The sequence below is a fragment of the Lepidothrix coronata genome, unplaced genomic scaffold (assembly GCF_001604755.1).
Source record: "Lepidothrix coronata isolate B3197 unplaced genomic scaffold, Lepidothrix_coronata-1.0 Scaffold141, whole genome shotgun sequence".
Lineage (NCBI taxonomy): Eukaryota > Metazoa > Chordata > Aves > Passeriformes > Pipridae > Lepidothrix > Lepidothrix coronata.
Genome location: NW_016690321.1, coordinates 161,595 through 188,275, shown reverse-complemented (window position 1 = coordinate 188,275; position 26,681 = coordinate 161,595). Strand labels below are relative to the sequence as shown.

At 44.2% G+C, this 26,681-nt stretch overlaps 2 protein-coding genes across 3 annotated transcripts in view; one reads left to right on the top strand and one right to left on the bottom strand.

The window, feature by feature from the left end:
• EMP1 (epithelial membrane protein 1) overlaps positions 1–1,066 on the bottom strand; it is a 28,105-nt gene extending 27,039 nt beyond the window's left edge. Inside the window, exon 1 of one of the 2 annotated variants that reach the window (XM_017827571.1) lies at positions 1,030–1,066. The gene's annotated coding sequence lies outside the window, so the exon portion shown is untranslated. Of the gene's footprint in view, positions 1–602; positions 662–1,029 lie in introns of those variants that run through there. The other variant, XM_017827570.1, reaches the window with a different exon arrangement.
• An 11,485-nt stretch (positions 1,067–12,551) lies between these two features.
• Positions 12,552–26,675, top strand: GSG1 (germ cell associated 1). Its single transcript, XM_017827704.1, has 6 exons — positions 12,552–12,566; positions 19,098–19,416; positions 21,975–22,022; positions 24,056–24,208; positions 24,329–24,440; positions 25,660–26,675. The coding sequence occupies exons 1-6, from the start codon at positions 12,552–12,554 to the stop codon at positions 25,970–25,972; spliced, it is 960 nt and encodes a 319-aa protein (XP_017683193.1). The 3' UTR covers positions 25,973–26,675.
• Positions 26,676–26,681: the final 6 nt, after the last annotated feature.

The window sequence follows — 26,681 nt, the reverse complement described above, 5'->3', positions numbered from 1 at the left end:
TAAATACATGGCAGAAAGAGGCTTTGTGAGGGGAGCCTGTGAACAAACCTGTGATTCTACATCCTTTTTCAAGTGCGAGACTTCTAGATTTGGGTTTAGGGCTTCCTAATTTTGAGGTTTCCAAATGTGCACACTGAAAGCAATTCAGAAAGGGGTGTTTATTCTTCTGCACACTATCCTCCACTGGTGTGACTAGCCTCAACCTTTCCCGTGCAGTAACTCTGTTTTTCCTATGCAGCCCTCAAATCCCCTGAAACACAACAATACACAAACCAGCAAGTATCTGAGTTCAGTTTCTTTCATGCCTGGATTTGCTAGATTTAAGGTCCAGGTCATATACCCAGCAACAGTTAAATGAAGTTGCTGAAGCATTACATAGGTTCCAACATCCACAACTGATTTTGTCCAAACAGTTCAGTCAGTGGCCTTTGGGCTGCATTTTGTCTGTAGAGCAGTTCACCCAGGCTCCTGGTAACTTTTCCACCACTGAAGAATAAAACTTTATGCTTCTTGCATCCTCCTTGCCGAGTTAGAGTAAATTGCTTTAATGTGACCCCCTGCTTGCCAGGAAGGTGAATAATTTCTAATTCCATTTTAAATACCTTGGAACAGAGCTTTAGTTGTTATCGCTGGGTTTGTTTAGCCTGTATAGCGTTTCTTCTATGACAGCATTATGGAGTGCTTTACAATGCTTACAACCACACTCATCGTTGTCATAAATGCCCCTGTCATGACTAATAGGACAAAGTTCATTGAGCTGGTGGTCTGGAATTTAAGGCTTGGCATAGAGGAAACAGGTGTGTCTTTTTCTTAAAATAATAAAAAGAAAAAGAAAAAAAAAAAAAGAAAAGAAAAAAGTGAGGGGGATGTCATGATTGTTTCTCAATGGGATTCTGTCTGCTTTTATGTCCTGATAAGGGCCAGCAGCTTCCTGTGCCTTTTCTGTGGGAATCCACTGGTTTGGCTGCGCAATAGCCTCAGGTTTTTCACCCTGTATTGGATCTCTGGGACCTGAATGGGTCCAAATACCTTATCTTCTGGCATCACACTAAGGTACTGTTGCACTCATATTGTGTGCCTGCTTGCCTGGAAACATCCGCCTTGGTGTTCCTCCTTGCATTGCAAATCTGAACAGACTAGAGAGGCTGTATTCTATGTTAGTATAATTTGGGAACCATTCGTGGCTGGCTGTTAAATTTTTACTCTTAAAGTGAGCGAGCCTTATTCTGAAAAGAATAGATGTATTGTGTATATCCATGCACGCAAGAGTTGAAAGAATATATTTTAGTAGAGCTGTATCAGTTTTCTAATCCTCAACCCCTGAGAGATTAAAGCCATCCTTTCATTCCCCTTTTGAAAAGTTAACTGTTGCAGGGTATGATTTAAGCTGTTCTGTTTCACGTCATACTACTACGGGCACTGTTCAGCTCATGCGTCATAAGCGGAGAAGGTAGGAGTAAAGTACTGAACAAGAGCAACTTAAACCATGACAAGTTTTATAGGTACTTGTTTGACTCAATTTAGCTTTCTAGGCTGCCCCATAAATGTAATGTAATTTAATGGTCTGCACATATCTGGGCCATATTTGGCCTACATGCTAGCTCAGTTTGACTCACATATTATGACTATTTCCCTGATAAGTCTCCTGAGGAAACAAGGGGTTAATAGCTCTGGCGAGCAAGTGACTATTTTTTTTCTTTTCTCAAGTTAGAATTGTTCTTTGTGTGATACAGTCACCAGAACAACTGGAATAGACTCGTATTTTGGGGAATATGGCTGCTTGTGCCTAAAGCTAGTGACTCTATGGCTTCATATACCCAAATGAATACCTTTGTAACACTGTGATTAAATTTGCACTGGTATAAAGGGCAAGCAAAATGCTCATTATTCTTACTGACATCTTATTCTAACAGCCTGAGGAAACAAACCAAACCATATTATTACTAATGATTATTACTGTTATCTGCCCTTCGGCAGTGCTGAGAAGCTAGTGCCCCAACATACGAGGTTCTGATCAGAAATCTAAGCAGCTATCACTGACCTTAGAGATCAGTGTGATGCTGAAATGCAATAGTCATCACTAGTGTGGCTATCACAGAAATCCGGGTCCCTGTTTCAGAGTACAGTGATTTGCCTGACAGAAAAACATTTTCTTTTCTTGTTTCTCTTCAGTTTGGATACTATGGGGAATAGTTCTAGACATTTGATGCTGACCTTCACACCTCAATTATTCTGTTTCTGGTGATAACAAGGCTGTCATCAGAAGCAGCAAGACCTGCCTTTGGAGGCAACCCGTTCTGTCCCATTGGGATTGTAGCCTCTTTGCCTGCTGTGGGCAGCTGGAGATGGTCACAGCTGTAGCTCCTACAGATTGCTCTGGAACTGTGGTTTCTTAATAATGCTGAAAATCTGGCTCTTGCTCCCAGCACTGCAAACAGCGTGCTTCCTTTTGAGAGGGCAGTGAACCAGGGCAGGGCAGCAGTGGGACTGGTAGTTCTTCTGAGAAGCTAGACTTGCATACTGTAGTGGGTTTCTGTGGCTGGGTTTTGGTGTGGGGGGAGGTGGGCTACAGGGGTGGCTTCTGTTAGAAGCTGCTGGAAGCTTCCCCTGTTCCATGGAGCCAATGCCAGCCGGCTCCAGGAGACTTCCTGTCACTGACCAAGGCTGAGCCAATTAGGAGTAACAGTAATGCCTCTGTGATAACATATTTAAGAAAAGAAGATTGTTGCGTAGAAGAAATTCCAGCCAGGGAAGAGCAGAGTGAGAACACAGGAATAACAATGTAGACACCAAGGTCAGTGCAGAAGGAGGGACAGGAGGTGCTCCAGGGACTGGAGCTGTGGCCCCAGCGGCCTGTGGTGCAGACCATGGTGGAGCATCTGTGCCCCTGCAGCCCATGGAGGACCATTGGGGTGCAGAGACCCACCTGCAGCCCGTGGAGGAGCCCATGCTGGAGCAGGTGGATGCATGAAGGAGGCTGTGACCCCGTGGGAGGCCCAGGATGGAGCGGAGTCCTGACAGAGACCTGCAGCCCATGGAGAGGGAAGCCCACACTGGAGCAGGTTTTTCCCGGGTAGGACTTGTGGCCCCTGTGGGGGACCCACATTGGTACAGCTCATTCATGAAGGACTGCACCCCATGGAGGAGTGACCCACAGGACAGCAGTTTGGGAAGAGCTGCTGCCCAAGGGATGGACTCATACTGGAGAGGTCCATCAAGGACTATCTCCTGTGGGAGGGACCCCACAGGAGCAGGGGAAGGACTCCTCTCTCTGAGAAGTGGCAGAAACAACAACTGACCATAACCCCCATTCCCCATCCCCCTGCACCGCTGGTGGGGAGGAGGAAGAACATGGAAGGAAGGAGGGGTGTGAGGAAGGTGTTTTTAAGACTGCTTTATTTCTCAGTCTTTGGCTCTTATCCTGTTAGTCATAAATATAAGTACTATCCCCACTTTGAGTCTTGTTTTGCCTATGAAGGTGATCAGTAACTGACGTCTCCCAGCTCTTATCTCTACTCATGAATCCTTAGCTGTTTTTTTTTTCTCTCTCCTCTGTCCAGTTGCAGAGGGAGAGTGAGAGAGCGGCTTTAGTAGTGGGTACCTGGTATCTGGCTGGGGTCAGCCCACTACACATACATGGTGATGAAACTTTTTCTTGAAAGGACAGAAGCAAGTGGAATACACTGCTTAAGGGAGAAGATCCAAAAGAAAATAGCTGTTGTAATGGAAAGAAAGGAAATTTTCAGTTGAATATCAGGAAATCTTTGCTAGCAACTGACTTTTGTTGGTGCGTGGAATAGCTTCCTAAGGGAAACCCAGTATTGGAAGCCTGTCAATTCTGATCTCCAAAACTAGACTGGACACAGCAGAACACACTGCAGGCCAGGAAATGAATTTATTTTGTCTGGGATGAATACTATGGGTGTGACCCTGCACCATGAAAAAAACAATGCAAGTGTTGCCAATGATCTCAGGGAACATAGGCTCCTTCTAAGCAGTAATCCAGTGCTGATTTTCCATCTCTCCTAAACACTGTGAGGTGTTTCTTATCAGTGCAGTGGTGGTGGCAATGTCACCAGTATATCTAAACCCATTCCTTTCCATTCAATTCTGCTCCTTGCTCCTTTCAGGCAGCTGTTAAGGAATGGTGCTGAGTGTCTCAGATGCACAGAGCATGAGGAGAAGAGAGCCAGATCTACTTCTCACCTGCAGGGATGGGAGGGAATACATCCCCAGTGTGTATGAGGTCTGTGTAAGACTAAGACTGTATTTATTTCATAGATCATAGAATCATTAAGGTTGGAAAAGACCTCTAAGATTGTCAAATCCAACTGTCAACCTAGCACCACCACCATATTCACTACAAAAACGTGTCCTCAAGGGCTATTAATTAACTGATGCTCACCCTGGCCTCTGATCTGGCAAAGGCAGAGAAAGGCAAAGGTAAAGGAATTGATGTCTTTCTACCGGGCTTGGTCTTACTTCACATGGTTTCACTGGTGCCCCCTGCTCCCCTGGGGCTACTTTGCCCAGTAGCCCTTACAGCAGAGGCAGATGACTTTTTTGCTCTTGTGCTGATGACTGATTCCAGTGAACATCTGTGTTCCTTGCCAGATGGATCCTAGAGCAGCCATACTCCTAGTGCTCTTTATAGTCCTTTCCAGTGTTCCCAAATGCTAAGGTGTGTTAGTGCTGGGGTACACAGGGCAGTGGTGAGAAGGGTGGAGGCAAATAACTGTGGTTTTAAAAGTAAATAATTTATGCAACAATAACCTCTCCACCCAGGTAATCACTTAGAACAAACATTCTACATGTCAAAGGTGTTTCTGGAGATAAGGGTTAGCACAATAAGACTCCTGCTTTCTTGGCTTTATCTAGTGCTCAGCACTTAATGCCACCTCGCTCTCTGCTGAAGGCAGTGCTCCAGTAGAGGTTACCAGTCAGGGGTAAGACTTCAGGGGGGAGAGTTGCACTGACAATAAGCTTCCAGTGTGGCAAGTACAGTGTATTCCAAGGGGACTGGATTTAGGCCCTAAAACTTTGCCCATGTTACAGAGAGTGCAGTATTTGTCTGGGGGGGAAAAAAGGACAGATATGGAGAAAAACACACTCTAATGGCTGGGAAATTAGGCTCATGGTTGCAAATTGCACCTGAGCTTGCAAAGCAGGCTGAGGCTTTTATTGTCCCTTTTGGCTTTTTTTTTTTATTATTATTCAGGCAAATACTGCTTGCTGAAGAGAATTTTTCCTTGGCTACTTGGCCAAGGGGAGCTCAACAAAGGAAGTCCTGGAGACTGCTGCTGAAGATTCGGCCTTGTGACCTTCCTGTGGTATACTGACAGGCCATTACCATATTGTGATGGTTGCCTAGCAAAGTAGTGACAAGTGTGCTGAGGCACAGTGGCAGCTGTGTCACACCTGAGGCTGAAACTCTGTAGTATTTGTTTTGCAACAGAGCAAAGCTTGCATCAGTGTATCCCCAAGTCAATGAGTGCAGGTGTAGTGACAGAGTGGCTCTGTCTATCTGCTCACCTAACTTGTATCACCAAGTGTCCTGCAGTGGCTCCCTGATTTGGCCTTACCAACACCCCTGTGAAGAAATAACTGAGCCTTGCTGTGATCATAGAGACAAGAGGTAGAGAGACTGAGTCGTAGTTATTTTTTGTGTTATGATGTAATGATCAAGACTGTGGTATGTAAGAGTCCATGGGCTATGATGCAGAAACCTTCATGTGGATAGCAGAGTGAGAGGCAAAAACCCACCACCACCTCTGTTGCATCGCTGGAAAGAGTATCACTGATTAGACCTCAGAAAGCAACTGCCAAGGGGAGATCCTGTTATCAGCAAGTGCTTCTAGTGGGGTTCCTGTGGATGTAAACTTTTAACCTGACAGTACTGGACTAATTTATCAGGAAAATTTAATTTCTGGCATAATTTGCACGTCACATAAATAATAGGGAGGAGGATAACAACAGTAAGGTCAGCTCAAACTGCACAGATGGATCTCAGGTGCATTTAAATGACAAAAAGCCATGGCTACCTTCTAATAGCAAAGTGTGGGTTTGGATGTGACAGGTAGATTGGAGACATTATCCAGTTAGCCCACATCTGTAAGATTCCTGACACGGAAATGAGGTACACAGGTCAGGATAGGAGGGCTTGTGCTTTGTGCTACACTCCTAAGAGGAAGGCAAGCTGGGAAGGGCCTGAAATACAGGCATGACTGGTGAGATCATGCTGGAGTACTGTCTTCTGTTTTCCTGTTTGAATTTCTCAAAGGATGCTAAAAACTGGAAAGGACTCAAAATGTAGTTTATATAAGAGAAAGTTAAGAATTTACTTAATCAAACTCTACAAATATTTCACTTGGGAGATAGATTTCTAATAGTAAACAATGCTGGCAGAAAAGGTCTTGTTGAAATCTAGGTTACACCTACACTTGTAAATAAAGCAATCCAGAGCTAGTTCTCTGAATCTCAGGGCAAGTGGCACAGCATCTGTCTGAATAAAACTTCTTCTGCCCTAAAGAAGATTGCCCAAGTAATCCATTAGGAATGATGCCCTGATCCATGTTGTCAGACTCAGCCCTGCTGTTAGGAGAGTACCCTCCTGTTGTTCAGAGTACTAGCTGCCACAAGCCAAATCTTGCCATGAAGCATGCTAACAGTTTAACAACACAGAAAATTGCCTGTCAGGGCTTGTGCATGGCTTGAACTGCTCAGCTTGTAATAGAGAAGTCACCTCAATGGCTGGCGGTTGAATGCCATCTAGAAGTAGGATGTGGTCTCCAAACTGTGAGGTTGGTTAGCCAGTGGAACAGTTTAGGGACAATAAATTCCTTGTCATTTGAAGTCTTTCAGTCCAGCTTGGATGTCACCCTAGAAAGACAGAGATTTAAGAGAAACCATGGCCACAGTGTGGGCAGGAGAGAGCCCTAGGGTGAATGCTGTGCACGGGGGCAGAGCAGGTATCTGCCATGTCCAGCAGATGCACCTGTATCCCTGAAGGGTGTGTTCACTACAGGGAAAGCCTCTGTGAGAATCTCCTAATGATCATAAAGAAAACTATTCTCTGTCATCACTGCTAGGAGCCCTAAGCTCTGTGGAAAGCACCTGATTAAATCTTTGCCTCTGGGATAGGAGATTGAAGTGGCACTCCCTGCACTCCCTGCTGCTCTGCTCTCTTCTGTGGAAAGTCTCAGCACCTACACATAACTGAGTAGCTGAGAGGGGCTATGGGGGCTCAGAAAAAGAGAGAGAAGCTTTTTGGGGGTGGACATAGGCATTCCAAGCCGTGGCTATTTTCCAAGCAGTGATGCAATAAGCTGGATAAGATCCTGCAGGCATCAAGTCACTTTCCCTGCCTGTACGTTTTGGGCTAGTGAGCCGAGTGTGAGTCAGGACCCCAGTGAAAGCCTGGGAGTGAGGAGGTGGAGAAGGGATAGTAGAGGAGTCTTCCCATTAGGAAATAATATAAACAAGATCAGATTGGATGTATGGCTCCTCTGACACGCCTGCCTACACTCCCCAGATACATCCCCAAGGAAGCAAGGTGTCTGGGACACCTTGTACCTTACCAGATTTGATCTGTGACCCACAGATTTTTTCTTTAGCAACAACAAGAAGACATCAGTGGCTCTTCTCTTCTAGAGGATCTCAAAGCCTCTTGAGGACCTCATTACAGCTTTTGAAAGAACAGTCTCTCCACATCTTCAGTTCAGAGGTTAAACCAGATGTAAAAATGGCCATGAAAGACTATGGGGAAGTTCAATCACTATGGATTTTAATTTTCATTTAATAATTATAAAATGAATTTTAATATGAGGAGAAGGAAACAGCAGATCTGCTCCAGCAAAGCTGTGAAGCACACATTTAAGGTCTGTAATAGACTGTGGGTGGAAAGAAATACCAGGAAGTTCCAGAATGGTTTTGTTGAGAATCTTAGTAATATTGTACTTCACTTCACACATCACCTTTGTACCAAACCTGGAGCATGATGATTGCAGAGGGAGGTGTTATCCTGGACTGCTGTATTAGCCCAGACCGAGAGGTGTTCCAAGACTGGAATAATAAATGTGGTACAGTAGGACAGATGAACTTTCCTTGGGCTGATTGAAAATTGCTCAATACACGTTATACTTCAGATACTCATTAGCAGAACTCTAGGGCATCCTTAAGACTGCAACACAGATGGATTTACAAGAAATATTAAAGGGCAGTAGCACGGGCCAGTGACCTGCTTTGAAAGGGGAGTGGCTGACCTGTGACAGCATCCAGTCATGAACTGAAATGCTAGGGATTTTGGAAGTCAGGATTGCAGTGCATTGGTAAAGCTGTGTGTGAGTCTTCAAGACTGATGGCAGTAATTAAGGGTATTTATTGTCCAGCACTGGATTGGAGTGAAAGACCAGTTCTGCAATCCCTGTTTTAATCCAACCCTCTGAAAGCCGAGTTCAAACCAAAGCAAAACAGAAAATTCTATTTTTAAAGAGAAGGAGGGTGAGAGAGAAGACCCTAATCAAAATTTTCTGATAACTCAAAAATCCATTGGGAAGAGTCATGCAGAGAGCTGGAACTGAGCCTTTCTTCTTACCCAGTGCTGAATGACTGCAGCATGCTTAAGCATTGCCACAGCTCTCTCAAAGCCACCCTCTTTAACATTGACCTAATCCTTAATCCTCACCCCTGGTGTCCTCAGTGTGTCTCACCCATGAACACAGCCCCTTCGAGCTGTGTTCCCTCCTGTTCTCTCCAGCCAGTCTTTCTAGTTTCACAGCCTCTTCCAGGCTGCAGGCTTCTTTTTTTTTTCTTTGTGTCATCCAGGAAACACACCCACCTCTCTTGCCCCAGCCTCATATTGTGCCTCACTCAGAGATTCTGTAGTTTGTGTGAAGGAATTTCAAGCAATGCAAACTACAGCAAATTTAAAAAAAAATCATAGAAATTAGAGATGGGAAAGTCTTTCTAGCTCATCCAATCCATCATCTCATTCCTGCATAGCCCAGTTCCTGCAAGATTCTTGCCTGCAATACATTTTCCAGTGCATTATCCAGTCTGGCATCCTTTACTTCCCATGAGAAAGTGTTCCACAGAGGATTGCTTTTCAGTGTTTGGAAGAGGTTTCTGAAGTTTTCTTTCCATTCTGCCTGACCTAATTTCTTTACGTTCTGCCTGTGGTAGCACGCTAGCCAAATGTTCTCCTTCCTTCATGCTTACCTTATTCAGGTGATGGCAAATAATTCTTGTTCAGTCAAGCTGTTTAGCCACAATGCTTAATACTGAGTCGTAAAGCTCAACAATTATAGTCCTTGGGTACCTGGGAAACACTAATGTTGAGGTTAGCATGTTAATGGGTGCACAGAACATAGAAGACAGTGCTAGTAGGGTTGCCTCTTTGTTATAACAGTCATTTGACACGTTCCATCACAAGGTCTGGCTTTGGTTGCTTTTGTCTTTGCCAAACTTGGAGCCAACATCTTCTAGCTCATGTCTGCTTCAGTAGTTTTATTGGGTTCTTTTTGGTTTTGTTTTTAATTTCAATCAAAACCATTTAGCTATTTCTGAGAACAAGGCTGAAAGGGAATATTCTGTTTTATATACATTTAAAAAAATGTAATTACTTTTTCTTTAAAAAAAATCCAACAAACCACCTTTTGAATAATGTCTTGCTTTAAAATAAACCACATTTTTTTTCTGTCAGGAACACATTTTTTGTCATCTCTGACCAAGTCCCACCCAATGTTGGCTAAATGATGAACTTTTGAGTTATTGCAGCTTGAGCCTGCTCAGAAAAAATAATGGGGGCTAGAAGGACAGGCTTTTATCTTTTTTTTTTTTTTACTGTGGTCCTGATGGAAATAACAGCACATGATTTAAGACCCAGATTACAATGTACTTGCCCAAAGGCCTCTGACTGTGGCTGCAGGGTCACCTTGTTCCAGCCTCCCCTGGCCCGGGTTGCTGTCACTGCTGATGGACCCCTCCTGCCCATGGCCAGGGTCACCCTCGGGAGCTGACGTCCTTGCTCCATGCATGGAACTGGGCTTGCCCAGGCATGCGGAAACCTGGCTGTGAGGAAACAGGGAGGTACAGAGACAGGAGGAGGAGAGAGAAAAGAAAAAAACTCAAACCACAACTGAAAAAAAGCCAACCAAAGAAATACAGCAGAAAAGAGGCACACACCCATTTTCTCTGCTAGCTGTCTCCAAAATATTTTGTGTTTGTGTATTTACCAACCTGGGCACTCCTTTCCCTCAGGACATGTAGGGAAGCCTGGGTGCCCTGGAACTCCCTGGCTACAACACACACGTGCTACATCGATCCCACACCCAGGGCAGTGACACCATGTGCTCTCGGCATTGCCTACTCCCACTGGGCATCCAAGGCATGTGGCCAGGGCCCCAGACTTGTGTCACTGCTGTTCTGTCCTGACCTGTCTCCTCCCAGGGGCACAGGCAGCTTCGGCATCCTGCCCACCACAGCGTGGAAGGGCATGGGATTCATGAGCACTGGAGATGGCACTCGACAGCAGGACTGTCTGTGAAGCCACAGCTCCAAAATGCCATGAAGGAATTGAAAGGAATCCAAAATCCTCATTAAATCTAAGAAAAAGATGTCCTGAAGAATCATCAGGACATCTAGAAATATAAAAGGTGCAATTGTAATATCTAGCACCATGGTTTTCAAAGCACCCACTGTAACAAAACCCCTCTGCTCAGCACTGTAAGGAAAAGTGGTTTCATTATTCCCTTTAGACAGCATATTAGACCTTGACTCCTCTGATCTGTGTTTGCTACCATCTCTGCCACATCAGTGAAGCTTGTGTGCCCCATCAGAAACTCGCTTGTGCCTTCTAGCCACTCTGCTTGCTGCATCTCTTGCCTTGCTGTCTCTTTATTCATTAATCCTTCCCCTCCCAGTTTTTTCTCCCCTCTTATTTTTCGCTTCCCAAAGCAAGGAGTTTTTAATAGCTAAAGAACGAAAACACCTCCCACGTCTCGCCTCAAAAAAGCTAACTCTCTGTCTTACTCACTCTTTTAGATTTCCAAACCTCTCCTGCTAGCTTTGGGGCTTCCTTTGAGGCACTGGTTCCTCAAATACTAGCACGTGAGTATAACTTTAGTAAACCATGTAGTTCCAATGGCCTTGAGAGGGTGATCCATGTGAATAAATAAATCAGCTGTGGAATGGAGACCCTGGCCTTTAGCAGAGATGGAAAGTTTTCTGTTCTATATTGTGATTTGATCAGAAAAAAGTTATTACAAGGGACTTCAATCCAGGATGGAGTAGTAACTCCCTTGAAGAAAATTTTAACAGTAGGCTTGAAGTTCTTCAGGGTGCTTAGGTCATACTGATGCAGATGGATTGACTAGATAATCTTTGGAGACTTCCTCTAACTCTGCTTATTCTGATTCCCCATGGTGAAATGGAGGAAAAGGTAAATTGAAGTAAAGAACAATTGCTTGCCTTTCTCATTTCCATGTGTGAAACTAAAGTGCAGTGTGGTTCAACTGTGTTGTTGTATTTTTTTTTTTGCTTTAAAACATACAAAACATTTATTTGACTGCAAGATCACCTGCACATGTGATGTACTGCTTGCACAGATTAATTTTAGATCCTTGAATTTTGTCATTATAAAAACAGAATGTCTCTCACTGTCTTTGCGCTGATTCCAACATCAACAAGGATCAGCTGTGCTGTAGATTTGTATCTGTGGGAATGACTACAAACACCCCACTATATAGTGTATGGAAACAAGAACTATTTTTGAAGTATCAGTCCAGCTACGGCAATGCGGAGTTCAGCACAGTTTACTCCATTTCTGGGCTGAGGTTTGTACCCTGCATTGTGCTCCATTTTGCTGGAGTGAAATTCCTAGCAAGACCCGATTAAAACAAGCACTGAGTGTTTACTCCCCATCACTGCCACTGCTTTGACTGCAGTGTAAACGCACCACTAATGACTTGGCCGATGGGAGGGGAAAATTATGTGTCAGAGCCAAGTACAGAACCAGGAATTTGGGCCATCAGCCAGCTGGTTAAATCACACTGAGTGCCTGTAATGAAATGCATTGATTTGTGACTCTTACAATAACGTTTTTAGGAAATCATTTCAGTGGCTATTTATTTGTGTGTTGGAGCAACCTGATGAGGTTGGAAAACTAAAGGAGACACTGTGCTTATAGGCCAAGAGCAAAATTTAAAAATTAGGTTAATTAACCATTGGAATAACTTTTCTAAGGATGTGATGGGTTCTCCATCATATTCTGATGCACAGTCAATACCACTTAGTTGTATAAAATACATGCTGTAGCTCCAGTAGGAGTTCTGTGTACCACTAGAAGTGATTATCCAAAGTTCTGTGGGTTCTGTCACCCCTGAGATAAGACAATGTTGTTATAATGGTTCCTCTTGATGATAAAAATTCTGTGAGCCTGTGACAGTCATTGAGTCTGGGTGTTAGTGATTCTGTATAGTAACAGACTGAGATCCCATAAGTGGTAGATTTTAACTAGAAACAATTTTCACAAACAGGACTACCAAATTACAAAGATGCATTCTGCAGAAGTGGACACCCTGCCAATCCTGCGGCTGATATAAGGTGCAGTGATGATTTAGCGAGCTCAGAAGGAATTAAACCATCAATAAGATGACAGACTTGGTAAATTTCAAAGCATCTGGTCAGATCTTATGGCATTTCTTGGTTGCTACCTGTTCAATCAGAGAGAAAAAAACAGTGGGGTAGTCCATAATCACCTTGTGGTATTTTCACTGGATGCCTCAGAAGAGCAGATGAGGATAGTGAGCAGTGGATAAGGTAAGTGGTTATCTGCTTGGGGGTTTGTATGGACCCTTTTCAGGACTGGTTCCTCTTTAATGTTCTTACAGATCTATGTAAAATTATGTGGGCTTTCTTGTCTGCTTACAGTTTATGATTAGCTAAATTACGTACCTTTTTTTTCTGTGTGCTCAGATGAACACATCCTAGAGATGCAAGAGTTTAAGTACTCTGTGAAAAGCAACCCCCTAGCCTTATATATAATGTATAGTCTTATAATTCTTATTCAGAAATTGTAACACCTGGAATTTCTACTGAGACCTCAAAGTCTGTGTTGCTGCATCTGATTTTTTTTCTTTTCATATCTGCTTTCTGTGTGGTTTTTGAATCGTTGATAACCATGAAGATTAGGAAAAAAAATTCAGCCAAGTAAGTCTTTTTTTAAGAAAAAAAAAAGTAGAAGAAAAATAGAAAGTAGTTAGGTCCGAACTCATGGACTTGTTTGTTCATCTTTAAGATGGATTTACTTATTCCAATTCAATCTTTATTTCTGTTCTGCCACAGTCTTGATGTCTAACAATGTAAGCTGTTCATATTTAAAAATGGAATTCACCTTTAAATGTGCTTAGACTAGAAAAAATATGCCTGTTGAGGTCATTTTTAGAGCAAGAGTTAATGCATCATGCAAACAGCTAAATAAAGGTTACAATCTGAGTGGAATTATTCAGAGCTCAGGGAGAAATCTGGCATTTGCAGTCTGTCACTGGGTTTGAGAAGTCTGGCTCTCTCCAGTCACTGTCACTCGGGAGACATCCTGCTTTCTATGTGGTAGTGAGGGAGGGGACTGCAGTACTGAATGATCTTCCTGTAGAAACAGCAAAAACAGGAGCAGTGGGAAGTGTCATGTGTGAGGAATGTGTGGAATGAGGGGTGAGTATTAGCCCGTCTTTGTCCAGTTTTCACAGAGAGACTTTATGGGTGTAACTAGTCACTCTTCCTCCTCTCTTTTCCTCTTCAGGTCAGCTGAAGAGCCAATGTCAGGACAGCATATGATCCCTGATATCCCTGGAGGATTGCTGCATGGGGGGCTATGAAGAGCTGTGTGCCTCTTGAAAACTGCCAGTTAAGTATTGCAACTTTTGGGCCTTATCTGGTAAGGTCTTCTTGCCCTTCTTTTCCACCAACATCCCTGGGAGATGAGTGTATCGCTTTGGGACAGGATACACCCAAAGCCAGGGTGTAGATAGTGATAGAGCCAGGATAAAAATGCATCACTTGTAAGTGCCTGGGCTTTTTTAGAGTTGGCAATCGCCACAGAGGTGCTGTGCTAAGCTTATGCTCTGCATTTTGTTTCCTTATTTTGTTTCTATAAGCCGAGGGCTTGGCTGATTGCACAGGAAGTCAACTGCTATGGGCATTCACTTCAATGGGCGAATTTTAAACAAGTCACCAGGGACTGGCTGCTGCTGAGTTCAAAGAGAAAGAGACATCCAAAAACTCTAGCCAAGCCAAGTTATGGTGGAAAATATCAGATACAAAGATGAGAAAACTGTAACACACACAGTAGGGTGAGAGACAGATACATCTTGATTTTCTTTCCACAAGTGGTCAGATTAGAGTGAGGTTTGAATAGACATTTTAAAAAGAATCAACCAAAATGCAGACCAAACCCAAACAAACCCCCCATAATTTTGCTAAGGGAAGTTTGCTAAAGGAAGATTGTTGAACATTAGGAAATATGTTCTGGTGTTGGTGTTCTATGAGCTGTGTGCAATGGTCTGGGGAAAGTTAATATGGTACTTGACAAAATATTGGGAAAAGTATTAGAAAGAATAGTTCCATGCAGGGCAGAAGGTGGAGCAAATGCCTGTTAAGCTCTTGCATTCATTCATCTTGCTTTGCTTTCCTCAGTGATTTCAAGTGTTCCCAGGCTCAGATAACTCCAAGAGAAGGACCTACCTCCCATATCACAGTCAAGGTAAAGAGTTTGTGTTTATAAAAATGTAAAAAAAAAAGGTGGGGGGGAAATTTCAAGGGAAGGAATAGAAGTCTAAACTTTGGTGTTGCTTCCCCCCGTTACACACACGAGCAGTAGAGACTCACAAAAAGAAGACCAGAGAAAGACTGCCATCTTCTGGAAGGATAAATATCTGCCATTATTCAGAATACTAAATCTGCTATATGCATATTTTGAAACCATAGTATATTTCTGATAAATTTATTTACCTGCCTGAATTCTTATCCATATAAAACTAACTCAGTCTCATTTCATCAATATATATGACATGATCCCATGATCCCAGCTTTAGAAACTGACATAGACTCTTGGGTTTTAATGATATTCTCATCAATCTTAAAATTACAAAGGTGTTAACATTAAGGATTATCAGTGGAGGGATGGACTTTATTTATTCTTGAGCCTGTAAACCAGGCTTTTTTTTTACTAAGCATTTGGAAGTCAAACTTAGGGTGCCCAGATGCAGACTGAACAATTAAAGAAAAAAAATGCACTCTCCTTTTAAATAGCATCAGCTGTTATCCTACCTACTTCAATAAACTAAGTACATCTGTTTCAACAGAACCTTTTATTAATCAAAAACCTGCAGGCAGTCCACGGAGCACAGAGACATTTAGCATTGCTTTCAGTTAGTCCGTCTTAAAAATGATTATCTGAATTAGAGGAGTTTATGCAGTGACTGGGATTACACTAACCACAGAGCCACTGCCTGCTCTGCTCAGGGCAGGAAGGGTCAGGAGCCTGGGATAGCACAGCCCACATACTGGACCATGAACATGTGGGCTCTGTCTGCTGTTTATGCTGTATGGGGCTGTCACAGATTGTGCTGTCACCCAGAACTATTCCTACACTTACCTCCAGCCTCTGAGCTCTGGTGTTGGAAGTGGGGCGATGAGAGCAGATGGACCACTGGTTTCCTCTGTCCCAGCAGAGCACCATGGCAGGCATGCAGGGAATCTGCCTTGCTCCCTCCCAGTGATGGTGGTAGTCTCACCCACTTAGCACTGGGCAAAGCCTTTGTGGGGAAGACAGGATGTGTACCTTTGGGATGCTCCTCTCCCTTGCAGTTTGATTCAATGCAGCTCTGCTCCATGCCCTCTAGTGACAGTGCATTCTCATGAGAGGTGATGTCATTTTTACTTCTCACAGTTTTGATACCAAACAAGAGGTATCAACACCTTCAGATACTGTGGGAGCCTTTAAACTTTCAGGACAAGAGCTCAGAGGGGACTTTGGATGAGTGTGAATCTCTGTCTCTCCTTATTAGGTTCCCAAATTCATCCAATGTTAACTTGTTGGGAGCTAGGATTCCCAGTGAACTTCACATTTTGGTAAAACTGCGACTACACGGGACACAGACAGTCTACCTCATTCTCCCATCCTTTGAGTACTGGACTTGTCACTGTTTCACAACACCGTCGTGATGGTGAAGTCATGGTGCCAGTCTGCCACTCAGCAGCTCTTCTGCTAAGGGGCTCCTTTTGGCACCAGAATTTCCAGTGCCTATGGGGAGAGCTGCATTGGCATCTCTTCAGTGACTGAAATCCTCAGTCCTCAGAGCAGATGGAATTGCATAAACTTCCTTCTCCTCATTTTTATATTCTCCCCTTTCTGCAACTGCCAGGTCTGGCCAGAAAGATATCCCAGGGCTGGGAGGCTTGTAGACTTTGCCATTCTTCTGAGACAGGAGTGACCTGATGACAAGGCTGCTGTGGGTTTCCAAACCAAGGTCACTTATTCCCTGAAGCCAAAGATCTGCCAGCTCACTCCATACAAGCTCCCAAACAGCCACCGCATGGGGACTATTTCTGTGTTTTAAAGAAACTTTCTACTCAGTCAGTGCGGGTCACTGTTCTCCACTTAATCCCAACCCGCAGCATCAATCGCCTCCCATATAATCTCCCAGAACAGCTGTGCTGTGATTGCATTGTGGATTACAAAATGACCATTTTCCACAAAACAGCTGCTGATCAGAGGGATAGCATTTAATAATCACTGAGGAGGCAAGGGAGGAGGGGACAAGACAAAAGAGAAAGGGGTTTTGCAGCAATTGGGTTTCTTGGAGGATGTAGAGATGAGCAAAACAGCAGACAAGGCGTGAGTCCCATTTCTATACTGCTCATCATCAAATTAACAGGACTTTGAAGACTTGCTGCTAAGGTAAATTCAGCTCTATTTCCTTTTGGGGCTATCTAGATACTAATAGTCAGTTATTGTCAGTGAGTGCTTAGCTTTTGTGGAGGGAAGCTTTTCTGACAATGTTTTCAGGAAGTAGTTCAGATTTGCTTCTCATTCCCTATGTCCTCTGCATTCTTGATCCACTTCCTTCTTCTGACTTATTTGTTTCTTGTATTTTTTTTTCTTTTCCTTAACACTTTTCTTGAAATTATATGGCCTTTCAACTACTGTCACAAATCAACTGGAGAGAACATTTTTTCCACTATTGACGATTTAAATTAGAAAGATAATTTTTGTCAATATTGTGAGTGGATTTTTTTTAAAATAAAAGCATAAACAGCGCAAAACCTCATGACAGAAATTCTTATAATCAAGCATTGATGAAAATATGAAAAACTTTGTGTGCTGAAGGTTTCTATTTTCAGGTGGAAAATCATGGTTTTGAGGAGAACAATTTAATCTATAATTTCCTTTTCAGTCATAAGCCAAATTTTCCACTGAAAAAGCTTTCAGTGAGAAATTTGCCACAAACCTTAGCCAAAAACTGGTCCTAGTAGGTATCTGCTCTGCAAAAATGGTGATATCCAACATGCTTTCAGATCACAGAAGTCATTAGCTATGGAATCACTGAGATGTTACCATCTCCAGGGTGCAGCTTTTCCATTGCTGCAAGAACGAAATGCCCTGGTGAAGAGACAAAAGAAGCCAGAGCATAAAACAACACAAGAAATTTTCAGGAGCTGAGTATTTTCTTGCTTTCAGTGAGGCTGTTCTGGGTCAGGTACTGCTTTCTCAGTGTGATGACATGCTAATGAAGTCCTGCTTTTCAAGAGGAGCTTCAGCACCATCTTTATTGACCGCATTTCCAAGCTTGCTGGTTAGCAGAAAATACGGTTCTAACTGCACCACTTTGAGCTGTGGTGCAGTCACAAACAATGCAAAGCTTGCTCTTGTATCGTTTATTTATAGTGGTGTCCGCAGAATGCTGGGTCTTTCTCACACGTTCGACGTTGGGTGAGTCAGCCAGTGTTAAGTGAAGAGGACCAGCAGCAGGCAATGTCTGTACAAACTGAATCTATTTGTGGACAAATAGATTTTGAGTCATAAATAGGAAAGAGTGGGAGTATCTGGATGAAGCTGTGCCAAACATAGGGAGTGCCACGTGGGAAGAGACATGCGTTGATTACAGGAAAGTTGATGTGTAGGTAGATGATACCTAATCAATCCATGGAGTGATAGGTTGGGGTTCTTAGAAGTCAGTGAAGGGTTTTGCAAGAATCCTAAGGTCTTAAACTTTCCTCTGAGTGGGAAAGTCCACGTGACTCTGGTTCCCAAACTGCATTCTGAATTACTTTTAATGATGAGATGAAACTGGGAAAAATGTTTGTGATAATGGTTGCTCTTATAAAAAATCCCCAACCTTTGGCACTTTGTGTGAGAGCAGAGATGCTGTCATCCCACCACCCTACCAGATTTCTGATGTGCCAGTCAGGGCTCAGGTGGGAGGTGCTGCTCCGGGGTTTGAACTCGAGCTGCCAGGTCTGGATAGCTGGGTGTCTCCTCTGAGCAGGCCACTGCTTTCGTGTGTGTCCTACGACCCTCAGCAATACGGGAACATTTTCCTGCCTTTCCCCACTGTGAAATGACTATACTCTCTACCTCCATAGGGTCAGTAATTAACTGCTTGAAGAAGTGTTTTGGGACACTTGGCAGCAAGATTTCTCATTTAGCTGGACAGAGCAACTTGTGGTGTTTGATGAAGCTGGTTAACAGTTTTTTTCTGTCATCTCTGAGATGGAGTAAATATGATGTTTTTTCATTTTGCTCATGTGCTTAGATACCTCAGATACCTCAATGCACTCAGCGCTGCTATGTTTGCTGGATGACCCTCTCTTACCCAGTACAGATATTCAGCATACTTTGAAATGGTCAAAGCTTACATATTGATCCACTGCCCTGGCTTTCAAGAAATGGTTCTGCCATGATGAGTGAGCTGTTGGGATGTTGTGAGGAGGACAGTCCTCATAGCCCCTCCCCACAGATGCATGCTGGGAAAAGCTGGGATTTGTAAGGCTAGGTGGGACAAGTGGCTGGTGTGACGGTCCCTCCCATTTGTGTGTTGCAGATGGAGCTGCTGAAGCGATTGCCATTGCACCGTACTTTCCTGGCTGTCATCCTGAACCTGCTGGCTCTCACCCTCTCCACCACCGCCTTGCTTGGCAGCTACTGGTGCACCGGGACCCAGAAAGTGCCCAAACCTTTGTGTGGGAAGAGCAAAGCCACCCAGTGCATCGGTGTCCCCATGCCATCTGATGCAGATACGAGCAATGTTTCATCTGAGGATGTGGTGCACTACAGCTGGGAGACTGGAGATGACCGTTTTGCCTTCAGATACTTCCACACAGGGATGTGGCTTTCCTGTGAAGAGAGCATGGAAGGGCCAGGTAGTGTCTTGCTCGGGCAACCACAATTTATTCCCTTGCATTTAATCCACAGGAGTTTGAAACTGAGAGGTGGCAGGCTGACAACACTTGGGAGAAAAGTCTTCTTCATTTTCCTAGATGGCAAAAGCCCTGTGCACTGCTGTGCTTGATATATTTCTGTCCTTCACTGGAATGTTCACAGAGCGGGGAAAAGGAGAATGGTTGTCTCCAGTGTGCCCTTCAGTCTAGAACAAGGGCTGTGGAATGCAAATGGTGGTTGTGATGGCAGTGACTTTGTGATGGCATTGTCCATCCTGATGGGAACTTCAGTGACCCTCCTTTCCCTTTCCCCATGTTTCCATTCCTACACATAGCTTACTTCATGCTCTCCGGGGTAAATTTGTGCATGTCCTCTCAAAAATTTAAGTACAGTGATTTTATGTAGAGTTGTCAATTTTTAGCTATCACCATGAGGACTGCATTAGTTCGTGTTGTCCTTAAAACACCAAACAGAGAGGTTTTGTTTTATTAAACAGAGACTGGGTTTTTCTTAAAAAAAAAACAAAAGAGAGAAAGAGAATTACTACTTATAGATACAGAGAAAAACTGGAGGATTTGAACCCAGAGAAACTGAAGGTAGGAGGCAAATTGACCTGAGGATTAGAGCAGCAATATTCTAATTGGTTTTAGATGTTCTTGTGATGTTGTGACAGGTTTCATTTGTGATTTTTCACCACCTGGGACTGGCACTGTAAATCCTGAAGTGCTAAGGACTGGTTGTACAAGAACCCTTTAGTGCTTCCCTTCACCCTTGACTTGTTCCTGTCCAGATCTACTGAAGTCCTTCTGCTGGAACCTGTGCTACACCCTTACAGGTGGATGCTCTGCAGTGCACAGATGCTCTTTACGGCCTGGCACACACATCAAGGATTGGAACTGACCCAGAAGGTGGCCAGTGGAAAGATATGCATCTAAGGATATAGTGATGAAAGTCACTTTCATCAGGCCCATTCCCCTGAGCCCACTGCCCTCTCTTCAGCTCTCTCCAAGGACAAACGTCTCATCTTCTTTAAGCAAGCCACAGTTCCAGTAGAACATTTCTAATTTTCTTATCTGTTGCTGTCAGAGTTTGAAAATAAATAACTGGTGAATAAAAGCAGACAGAAGCAGGGGTTGGAGCAGAAGGGAATGTGCTTGAAACTCTCGTGTCCTAACGGGCAGGCTGCTAATTGTTGTGAGGGTTTCTAGACAGGCTGCAGAAGGAGATATGTTTATTTGGGACTGGTTTGGGTGTTTGGGTTGAGGTGTGTTTCCATGGTGCTTGTGGGAATGGAAGTACATGCCTTGACTGATTTCTCTAAAAGACTTATCTGGCCACTGGGCAGTCCTGGGATAACCCCAATGCCTGAAGGAACACAGAGAGCATGTTACATCTGGATCACAGCAGAGCATGGGGTAGAGCATGGGGTAGAGCACAGTCAGTCTCAGTCTCCTGCTTCCTGTAAATCAAGTACAACCCAACCACTATGGCACATCTTTGAAGCAAGTGCATAGACAACAACAATATAAAAGGGGCTACTAGGAACAAAAGGAGTTTGAGCCGAGCTGCAGAAAGGATTTAATTATTGAGGCTAATCTCAGGATCAGTTTAGATGAGCCATTACTGAATATCCTCATTAAAGTTCTAGGTGAAGTAGCAAACTGCAAGTTAATGAGAACTGCAGATGGCACTAAACTGGGTAGCATCCTGAGAGCTGTGGATGACAGAAGTAACACAGGAGATTTGGAAAGATTAGAACTGGGGATAGAAATTAGGAAAATGAGATTCTTATATGAAACGGAAATGTCTGGGAGAAAATATTGTGCCAAGTAGAGGAGAGGACCCTCAAATGCAGTAATGCAGTATGCAGGAAGAGAAACTTACAGATAATAATGATGGACCCTCAGCTAAGACAGTAGTTTGTGCCTGGCCAACATAAAAAACAAAGCAAATATGACCACAATTTGTCGAAATAGCATGCCTAATATGTGAGGACAGAGGATCATATTTCTGTATGATCTCTGCCACAGAAGAGGGACTTATATCTCTGTCATGAAGTATTTTATGTGGGAAGCTTGGGTTTTGTTTTTGTTTTTTTTTTTCTTTGTTCTTTGAGAAGCGGTGCTAGAACTGCTCTTCTGAGATTGGGGTGAGTGGGAATTCACATCCTCAGCAGAAGTGTGGGTCTGCAATCTGTTATAAACTGCACTCCTAATAGACCTGACCATCAGTAATGTTGTCAATGAGTAGCAAAAAATTTTTATATTCAGCAGAGGCTCATAAGGTTTATGAATTGCTGAAGGTTTTTTTCTGGAAAGGCAATTTCTAGTTTTCCAGGCAGACTTTGCCTTTCCCTACTTTGCCTCTGTGAAAGTCTGGAAAGATAGTTAGAAAAAGACCAGAGGTGAGAAGATCTGATGGCTGGACTCAGGGATGACTGGATCTATGCACTGAAAAGAAAGTGAGATGAAGATATTTTTTTTTCCCTTATGTGCCCTGCATTGTTTTGTAAACTAATAGCTTTGATTTTGTGTTTCAGAAGAGAAATGCCGCAGCTTTATTGAGCTTTCACCACCAGCAGAGAGAGGTAAGAGCAAATCCCCATATCTCACTGTAGCTGCCCAGTGTGTCTACTTGAAACAGGGGACCCACAACATTTTGCCTGTGTGAGGACAGCAGATTCCCAAAGAGCCAGGCATGAAATCCTGGCCTCATGGTTGCTAAAAGAGCAAAGATTTTGACCCAGATATCTGCGTAAACCATCGCCATTTGTGAAATCAGTGCTGGAAACCTCAGACCCCCTCCCATATGAAGTGGGATTTTTCTCATCTAGTAACTTTCCCAGTCAGAGCTTGTCATCTTGCTGTAGTCCGGGGGAAGAGGTGGATGCTACCTGAGCGCAGTCCCTCCCACATAGGCTGCGTGTTAACTCAGTGCTTCAGTTTGGGTGAAGTCTAGTGTGGTGAGTCTAGAAGCTGAATCATCTCTTACTTTGTGGTAAGTGAACAGGACACCTGAAAGTTACCCTTTTAGGGTAAAGTCCTTGCCTCATCAAATACAAAACGTCATTTGGGTAGGAGAGATCATCCCTCCTGTCACTGTCACATGTTTCGAATTATCCTGTGGATGACCTCAGTATACTTCAATGTATGTATACATATGCTATGGAGATTTCAATGAAAGCTTTTCAACTGGTGTGGGCTTGCTAACTATTCCCTGAGATGGAGGCTGAAGGCAAGTCATTTCAGAGGATGTATGTATGTGAAGGGAAAGGTCTGGGGTGCAGAGCCAGTGTCAGCGTTCAAGCCATGAGAGCAAGGGCTGGAACAAATGCTGAGGAATTGTAAGAATGTAGTATCATCATAATTTCACGTAGTATCATCTTAAGATGACCAGTGCAGCTGCCATTGTATAGCTGGGTCAGCACTGGAGAAGGTGGTGTGACTGCTGATTGTGGGCTGGGCTTGGCTGGCCAAGCTGAGTGTGTGCAGAGCAGCTCCACAAATCATAATCAACATTACAAGACCAAATTACAAAGCATCTGTGGAGAGCCTGGCCTCACAACGAAAGGCCAGATGCAGAGGTCTCTGTGCATGTGTGGTGCCTGAAACCTTCAGAATACTTTTGGCAGTCTGATCTCTAATGAACTATTCTCCCTGATGGTGCTGCAGCAAGCAAGCCAGCTCCTTTAAACAGGGAATGCAGCTCATCAATTTCTGCTAAAGAGCTGGGTGACTCTATGGCACTAATGATGTTGAGTATTCAAGTCAGTGCCACATTAATGAGGGTTTTCTTCACACTCCTTTTCCTCAGCTAAATGTCTCCTCTACAGCCATTAATAGTTGCTAACAGTAGTGTTCACAGTGCTGCTTCATTTGTCAGATTAATGTTTCTTCCTCAGTGAATCCTGTGCTTTTCCACAGCCCCACATTACAGAATGCCTGTTCTCATTCTCCTCCAAGTTCTACTGCACAGCTGTAGAACTGAGCTCAGCTGTGCACTGTGGTATCACTTAAATCCCACTCAAAATCCCAGCATGAAAGTACCTGCACTCTGTTCAAGAAGCAGGGTGAGTGGTGAATGTTACTGCCCTAGCTGGCTATCGACCCCAAAGAATGTGTTTCATTTTAATTGGGGATTTGGCTTGCAAGGGGTTTCCTGAATTCCAGAGGCCAGGTCCTGACAAAGCTGTGGATGCACCATATAGTTCTTAACTAGTTGAGTCCCAGGTTAAAAATTGTTTGCTTACATTGCTGTGATTAGAGCTCAGATGTGTTTGTGGCCAGTCTATGATCACTAGGTTTTATGCTAATACTCAACAGCTTCCCCTGTCTTTTCCCCCGTTTTCCTCCTTGCTGTTTATGAATAATGTTGACTTGTTCACAGATGGCATTTTAGTTCTTTTCAGCTTTGCCATGCTAGACTAGCCGAGCCATCTTTTGTGACAGACACTATTCCATTCAGCACTCTTTGAGTCCTCGCTCACAGGTTGGGGCAATTGCTTTTGGGTCTTTATTGTTTGTCTTTGTTCCCTTCTTCCCAAAGTACATCCTTTAAGGATTGAGCTGGGAAAGGGGGGTACTTTCTCTTGAACATGGTTTCATCCTGTATTCCTGGCAGGAATCCTGTGGCTGTCGCTGGGATCAGAGATGCTGTACATCAGCTTGCTGCTCATCAGCTTCATCCTCCTGACAGTGGAAATGCTGCATACTGGCAATCCTGTCTGTGGGATGAAGCTCAATGCCTTTGCTGCTGTCTCCTCGGTGCTGTCAGGTAAGCTTATTACTGTAGGCTTGGAATCACAGAAGCAGGAGAGCCTCCTCTTCCATGCAAGGCTGAAGTATGCTGCTCTGACTCCTGCTGTAACTTATTTGCTTTGCCTTTTGTGTCCAGGTCTCCTTGGGATGGTGGCCCACATGATGTACAGTCAAGTCTTCCAGGCAACTGTTAATCTGGGACCAGAGGACTGGAGACCGCACTCATGGGACTATGGCTGGGCGTTCTAGTACGTGAGCTCTGAAGCCATCTTGACCTCCCCAGCCTTCTGGGTTTCAGCCATGCCACCTGCTTCCTCCTCCTTTCTTGACCTTCTGTGTTTCCAAAGATATGGTTCTCCTACTACTAATCTCTTGTCTTTTCCTTATCCCTTGTTTTAATAAGCAGTTGCTGAGTTACTTAAATGAGTAGCTACCAAAGGACTGGCAAAACAATGGGGTCACACCTAAACAATTTCCTTCAACCCTACTGACTAATCAGGTTTGCCCCTCTGCTGGTTTGCCCTGTTTGGTCTCAGCTCTTCCCTGTGTGCAGAGGGCAGTGTCACACTTGTGATGATGCTCTCAAACATGCCTTGTTTTTCTGCAGTTTTAGTAAGTTGCATGCTGGTTTGGCATCTTCACTAAGCAATGTCCAAAGGGCCTATTCCTGCAACACCAAATCTAGACATATGCTTAAAGATGTGGACACAGCCCAGCCCACAACCAGCAGTCACACCATCTTCTCCAATGCTAGCCCAGCTGTACAATGGCAGCTGCACTGGAGGCCAAGGTCATCTTAAGATGATACTACATGCAGGAAGGAGCGAAAGGGGGTGATAGACCACGGTGTCACTTATGAGCCAGGAAGAGCAGCTGCAAAAAGCAGGTGGCTCAGGGTGCCTTTCTCTAAAGGATAAAGTAGCCAACAACAGCTGGTATGACATATCTGACTTGAAAAACAGTTGGATGACCCTTTCAAGTGTCCATAGAAAGTGTAGGTTCGATTTGCAATGCTGTACTGATGATGACCACACTGATTCTTAAGACTTAAACACTCCAGTGCCATGTACCACCCATGTACATCAAATGTCAGCATGGTGATCTGGTTACACTCAAGTAGACAAGCCTCATGTGCAGGAAGACACTGAGCAGCCCTGTAATACAGAACTTGCTTCTAAGCTGTGCTGTCCTGCTCTGACCAATTACAGATGTCCCTGCTGCCCTTTTCCTCTGCCCTGTATCCTTCCCTTCCCTGTGACAGGGATGACCAGTATTTAACCCACTGATCTAAGAAGGATCTTGTGGTGGGATAACCCCCAAGAACTGTAATTCTATGAGTCTTAGTCATTCTAGTTCATGTCCATGCCCAGCAGCTTCTGCCTTGAAGATCAGGGTGTGTCACAGTGTTCAATTCCTTACCCTACCTGGCTTCTCACAGCATGTGCTTCTTTTGTGTCTCTCTGGTAGCATGGCCTGGGCCTCCTTTACCTGCTGCATGGCCTCTGCTGTCACCACTCTCAACACCTACACCAAGACGATACTGGAGTTCAAAAGGAACCACATCAAGGGCTACGATGGGAGCTTCAAGGATCAGCCTCAGCACCACCAGTGCTTCCTACAGCAAATAAGCAGCTACTATGAGCCCAGAGGCAAGGCCTTCCTTTCAGTCTCTGAGGGAGTCGACTTCTACACTGATCTGCAGCAGAAAATGCTACAGCGGGAACCAGAGCTGGAGCTGGATGAAGTCTTGGGCCAGACAATTGGGGAGGATCGTTGTTAGGGATGATGAGTGTATAGGGACAGAGCAGTGGGGTTTGGGAGGCACAAGAGCTCTGCAACAAACACTGGCATCGCTGTTAGCAAGCTCTTGGGGGACTCTTCCTTCCTCTAAGTTCAGGGATTGAGAAGAGAAGATGGGCACTGGGTTAGGGCAACCTACAGTGCTAGCAGTAGCAGGCTGAGGGTCCTCCCTGATCACAGTTTTATGGGTGTCCTCTGCTGAGAAGGGTGAAACTGGAGGGACATTTTGGTGCCAGCTGTCTCAAGTACTTTCAGGCAGAGTTGAGGCAAATATCCTAACCCCAGTACTGCACTTGGGAATAGACAGTCAGCACCATCCAGATGGCAAATTGCACTCTTTGAGTGGGTCACACTGACCTCAGTTCAGTGCTATGGTGAAAGGCATCAGTGTTCATACTGATCAGTTGCCATCCTCTCTGAACACCCTATTTATTCTTAATTTCCAGGCCCAGACTCCTCTTCTCCCTGACCCTAGATTAAAAGTCCCGCTGCAGTAGGAATGGAGGGTAGCTTTCAGAAATCTCTCTCCTCCACTTTCCTCTCTGTAATGACTCCCACATGCTCCCCTCTTGCTTTTCCCCCAGAAATCTCTCATTCTGAGGTACTTTACTGTCTGCCTCTTTTTACTGTTTCTCCACAACCTTTAAGAATCTTTGGCTGTACTTTTGCTTTTTTCTTTGTTTCTATTC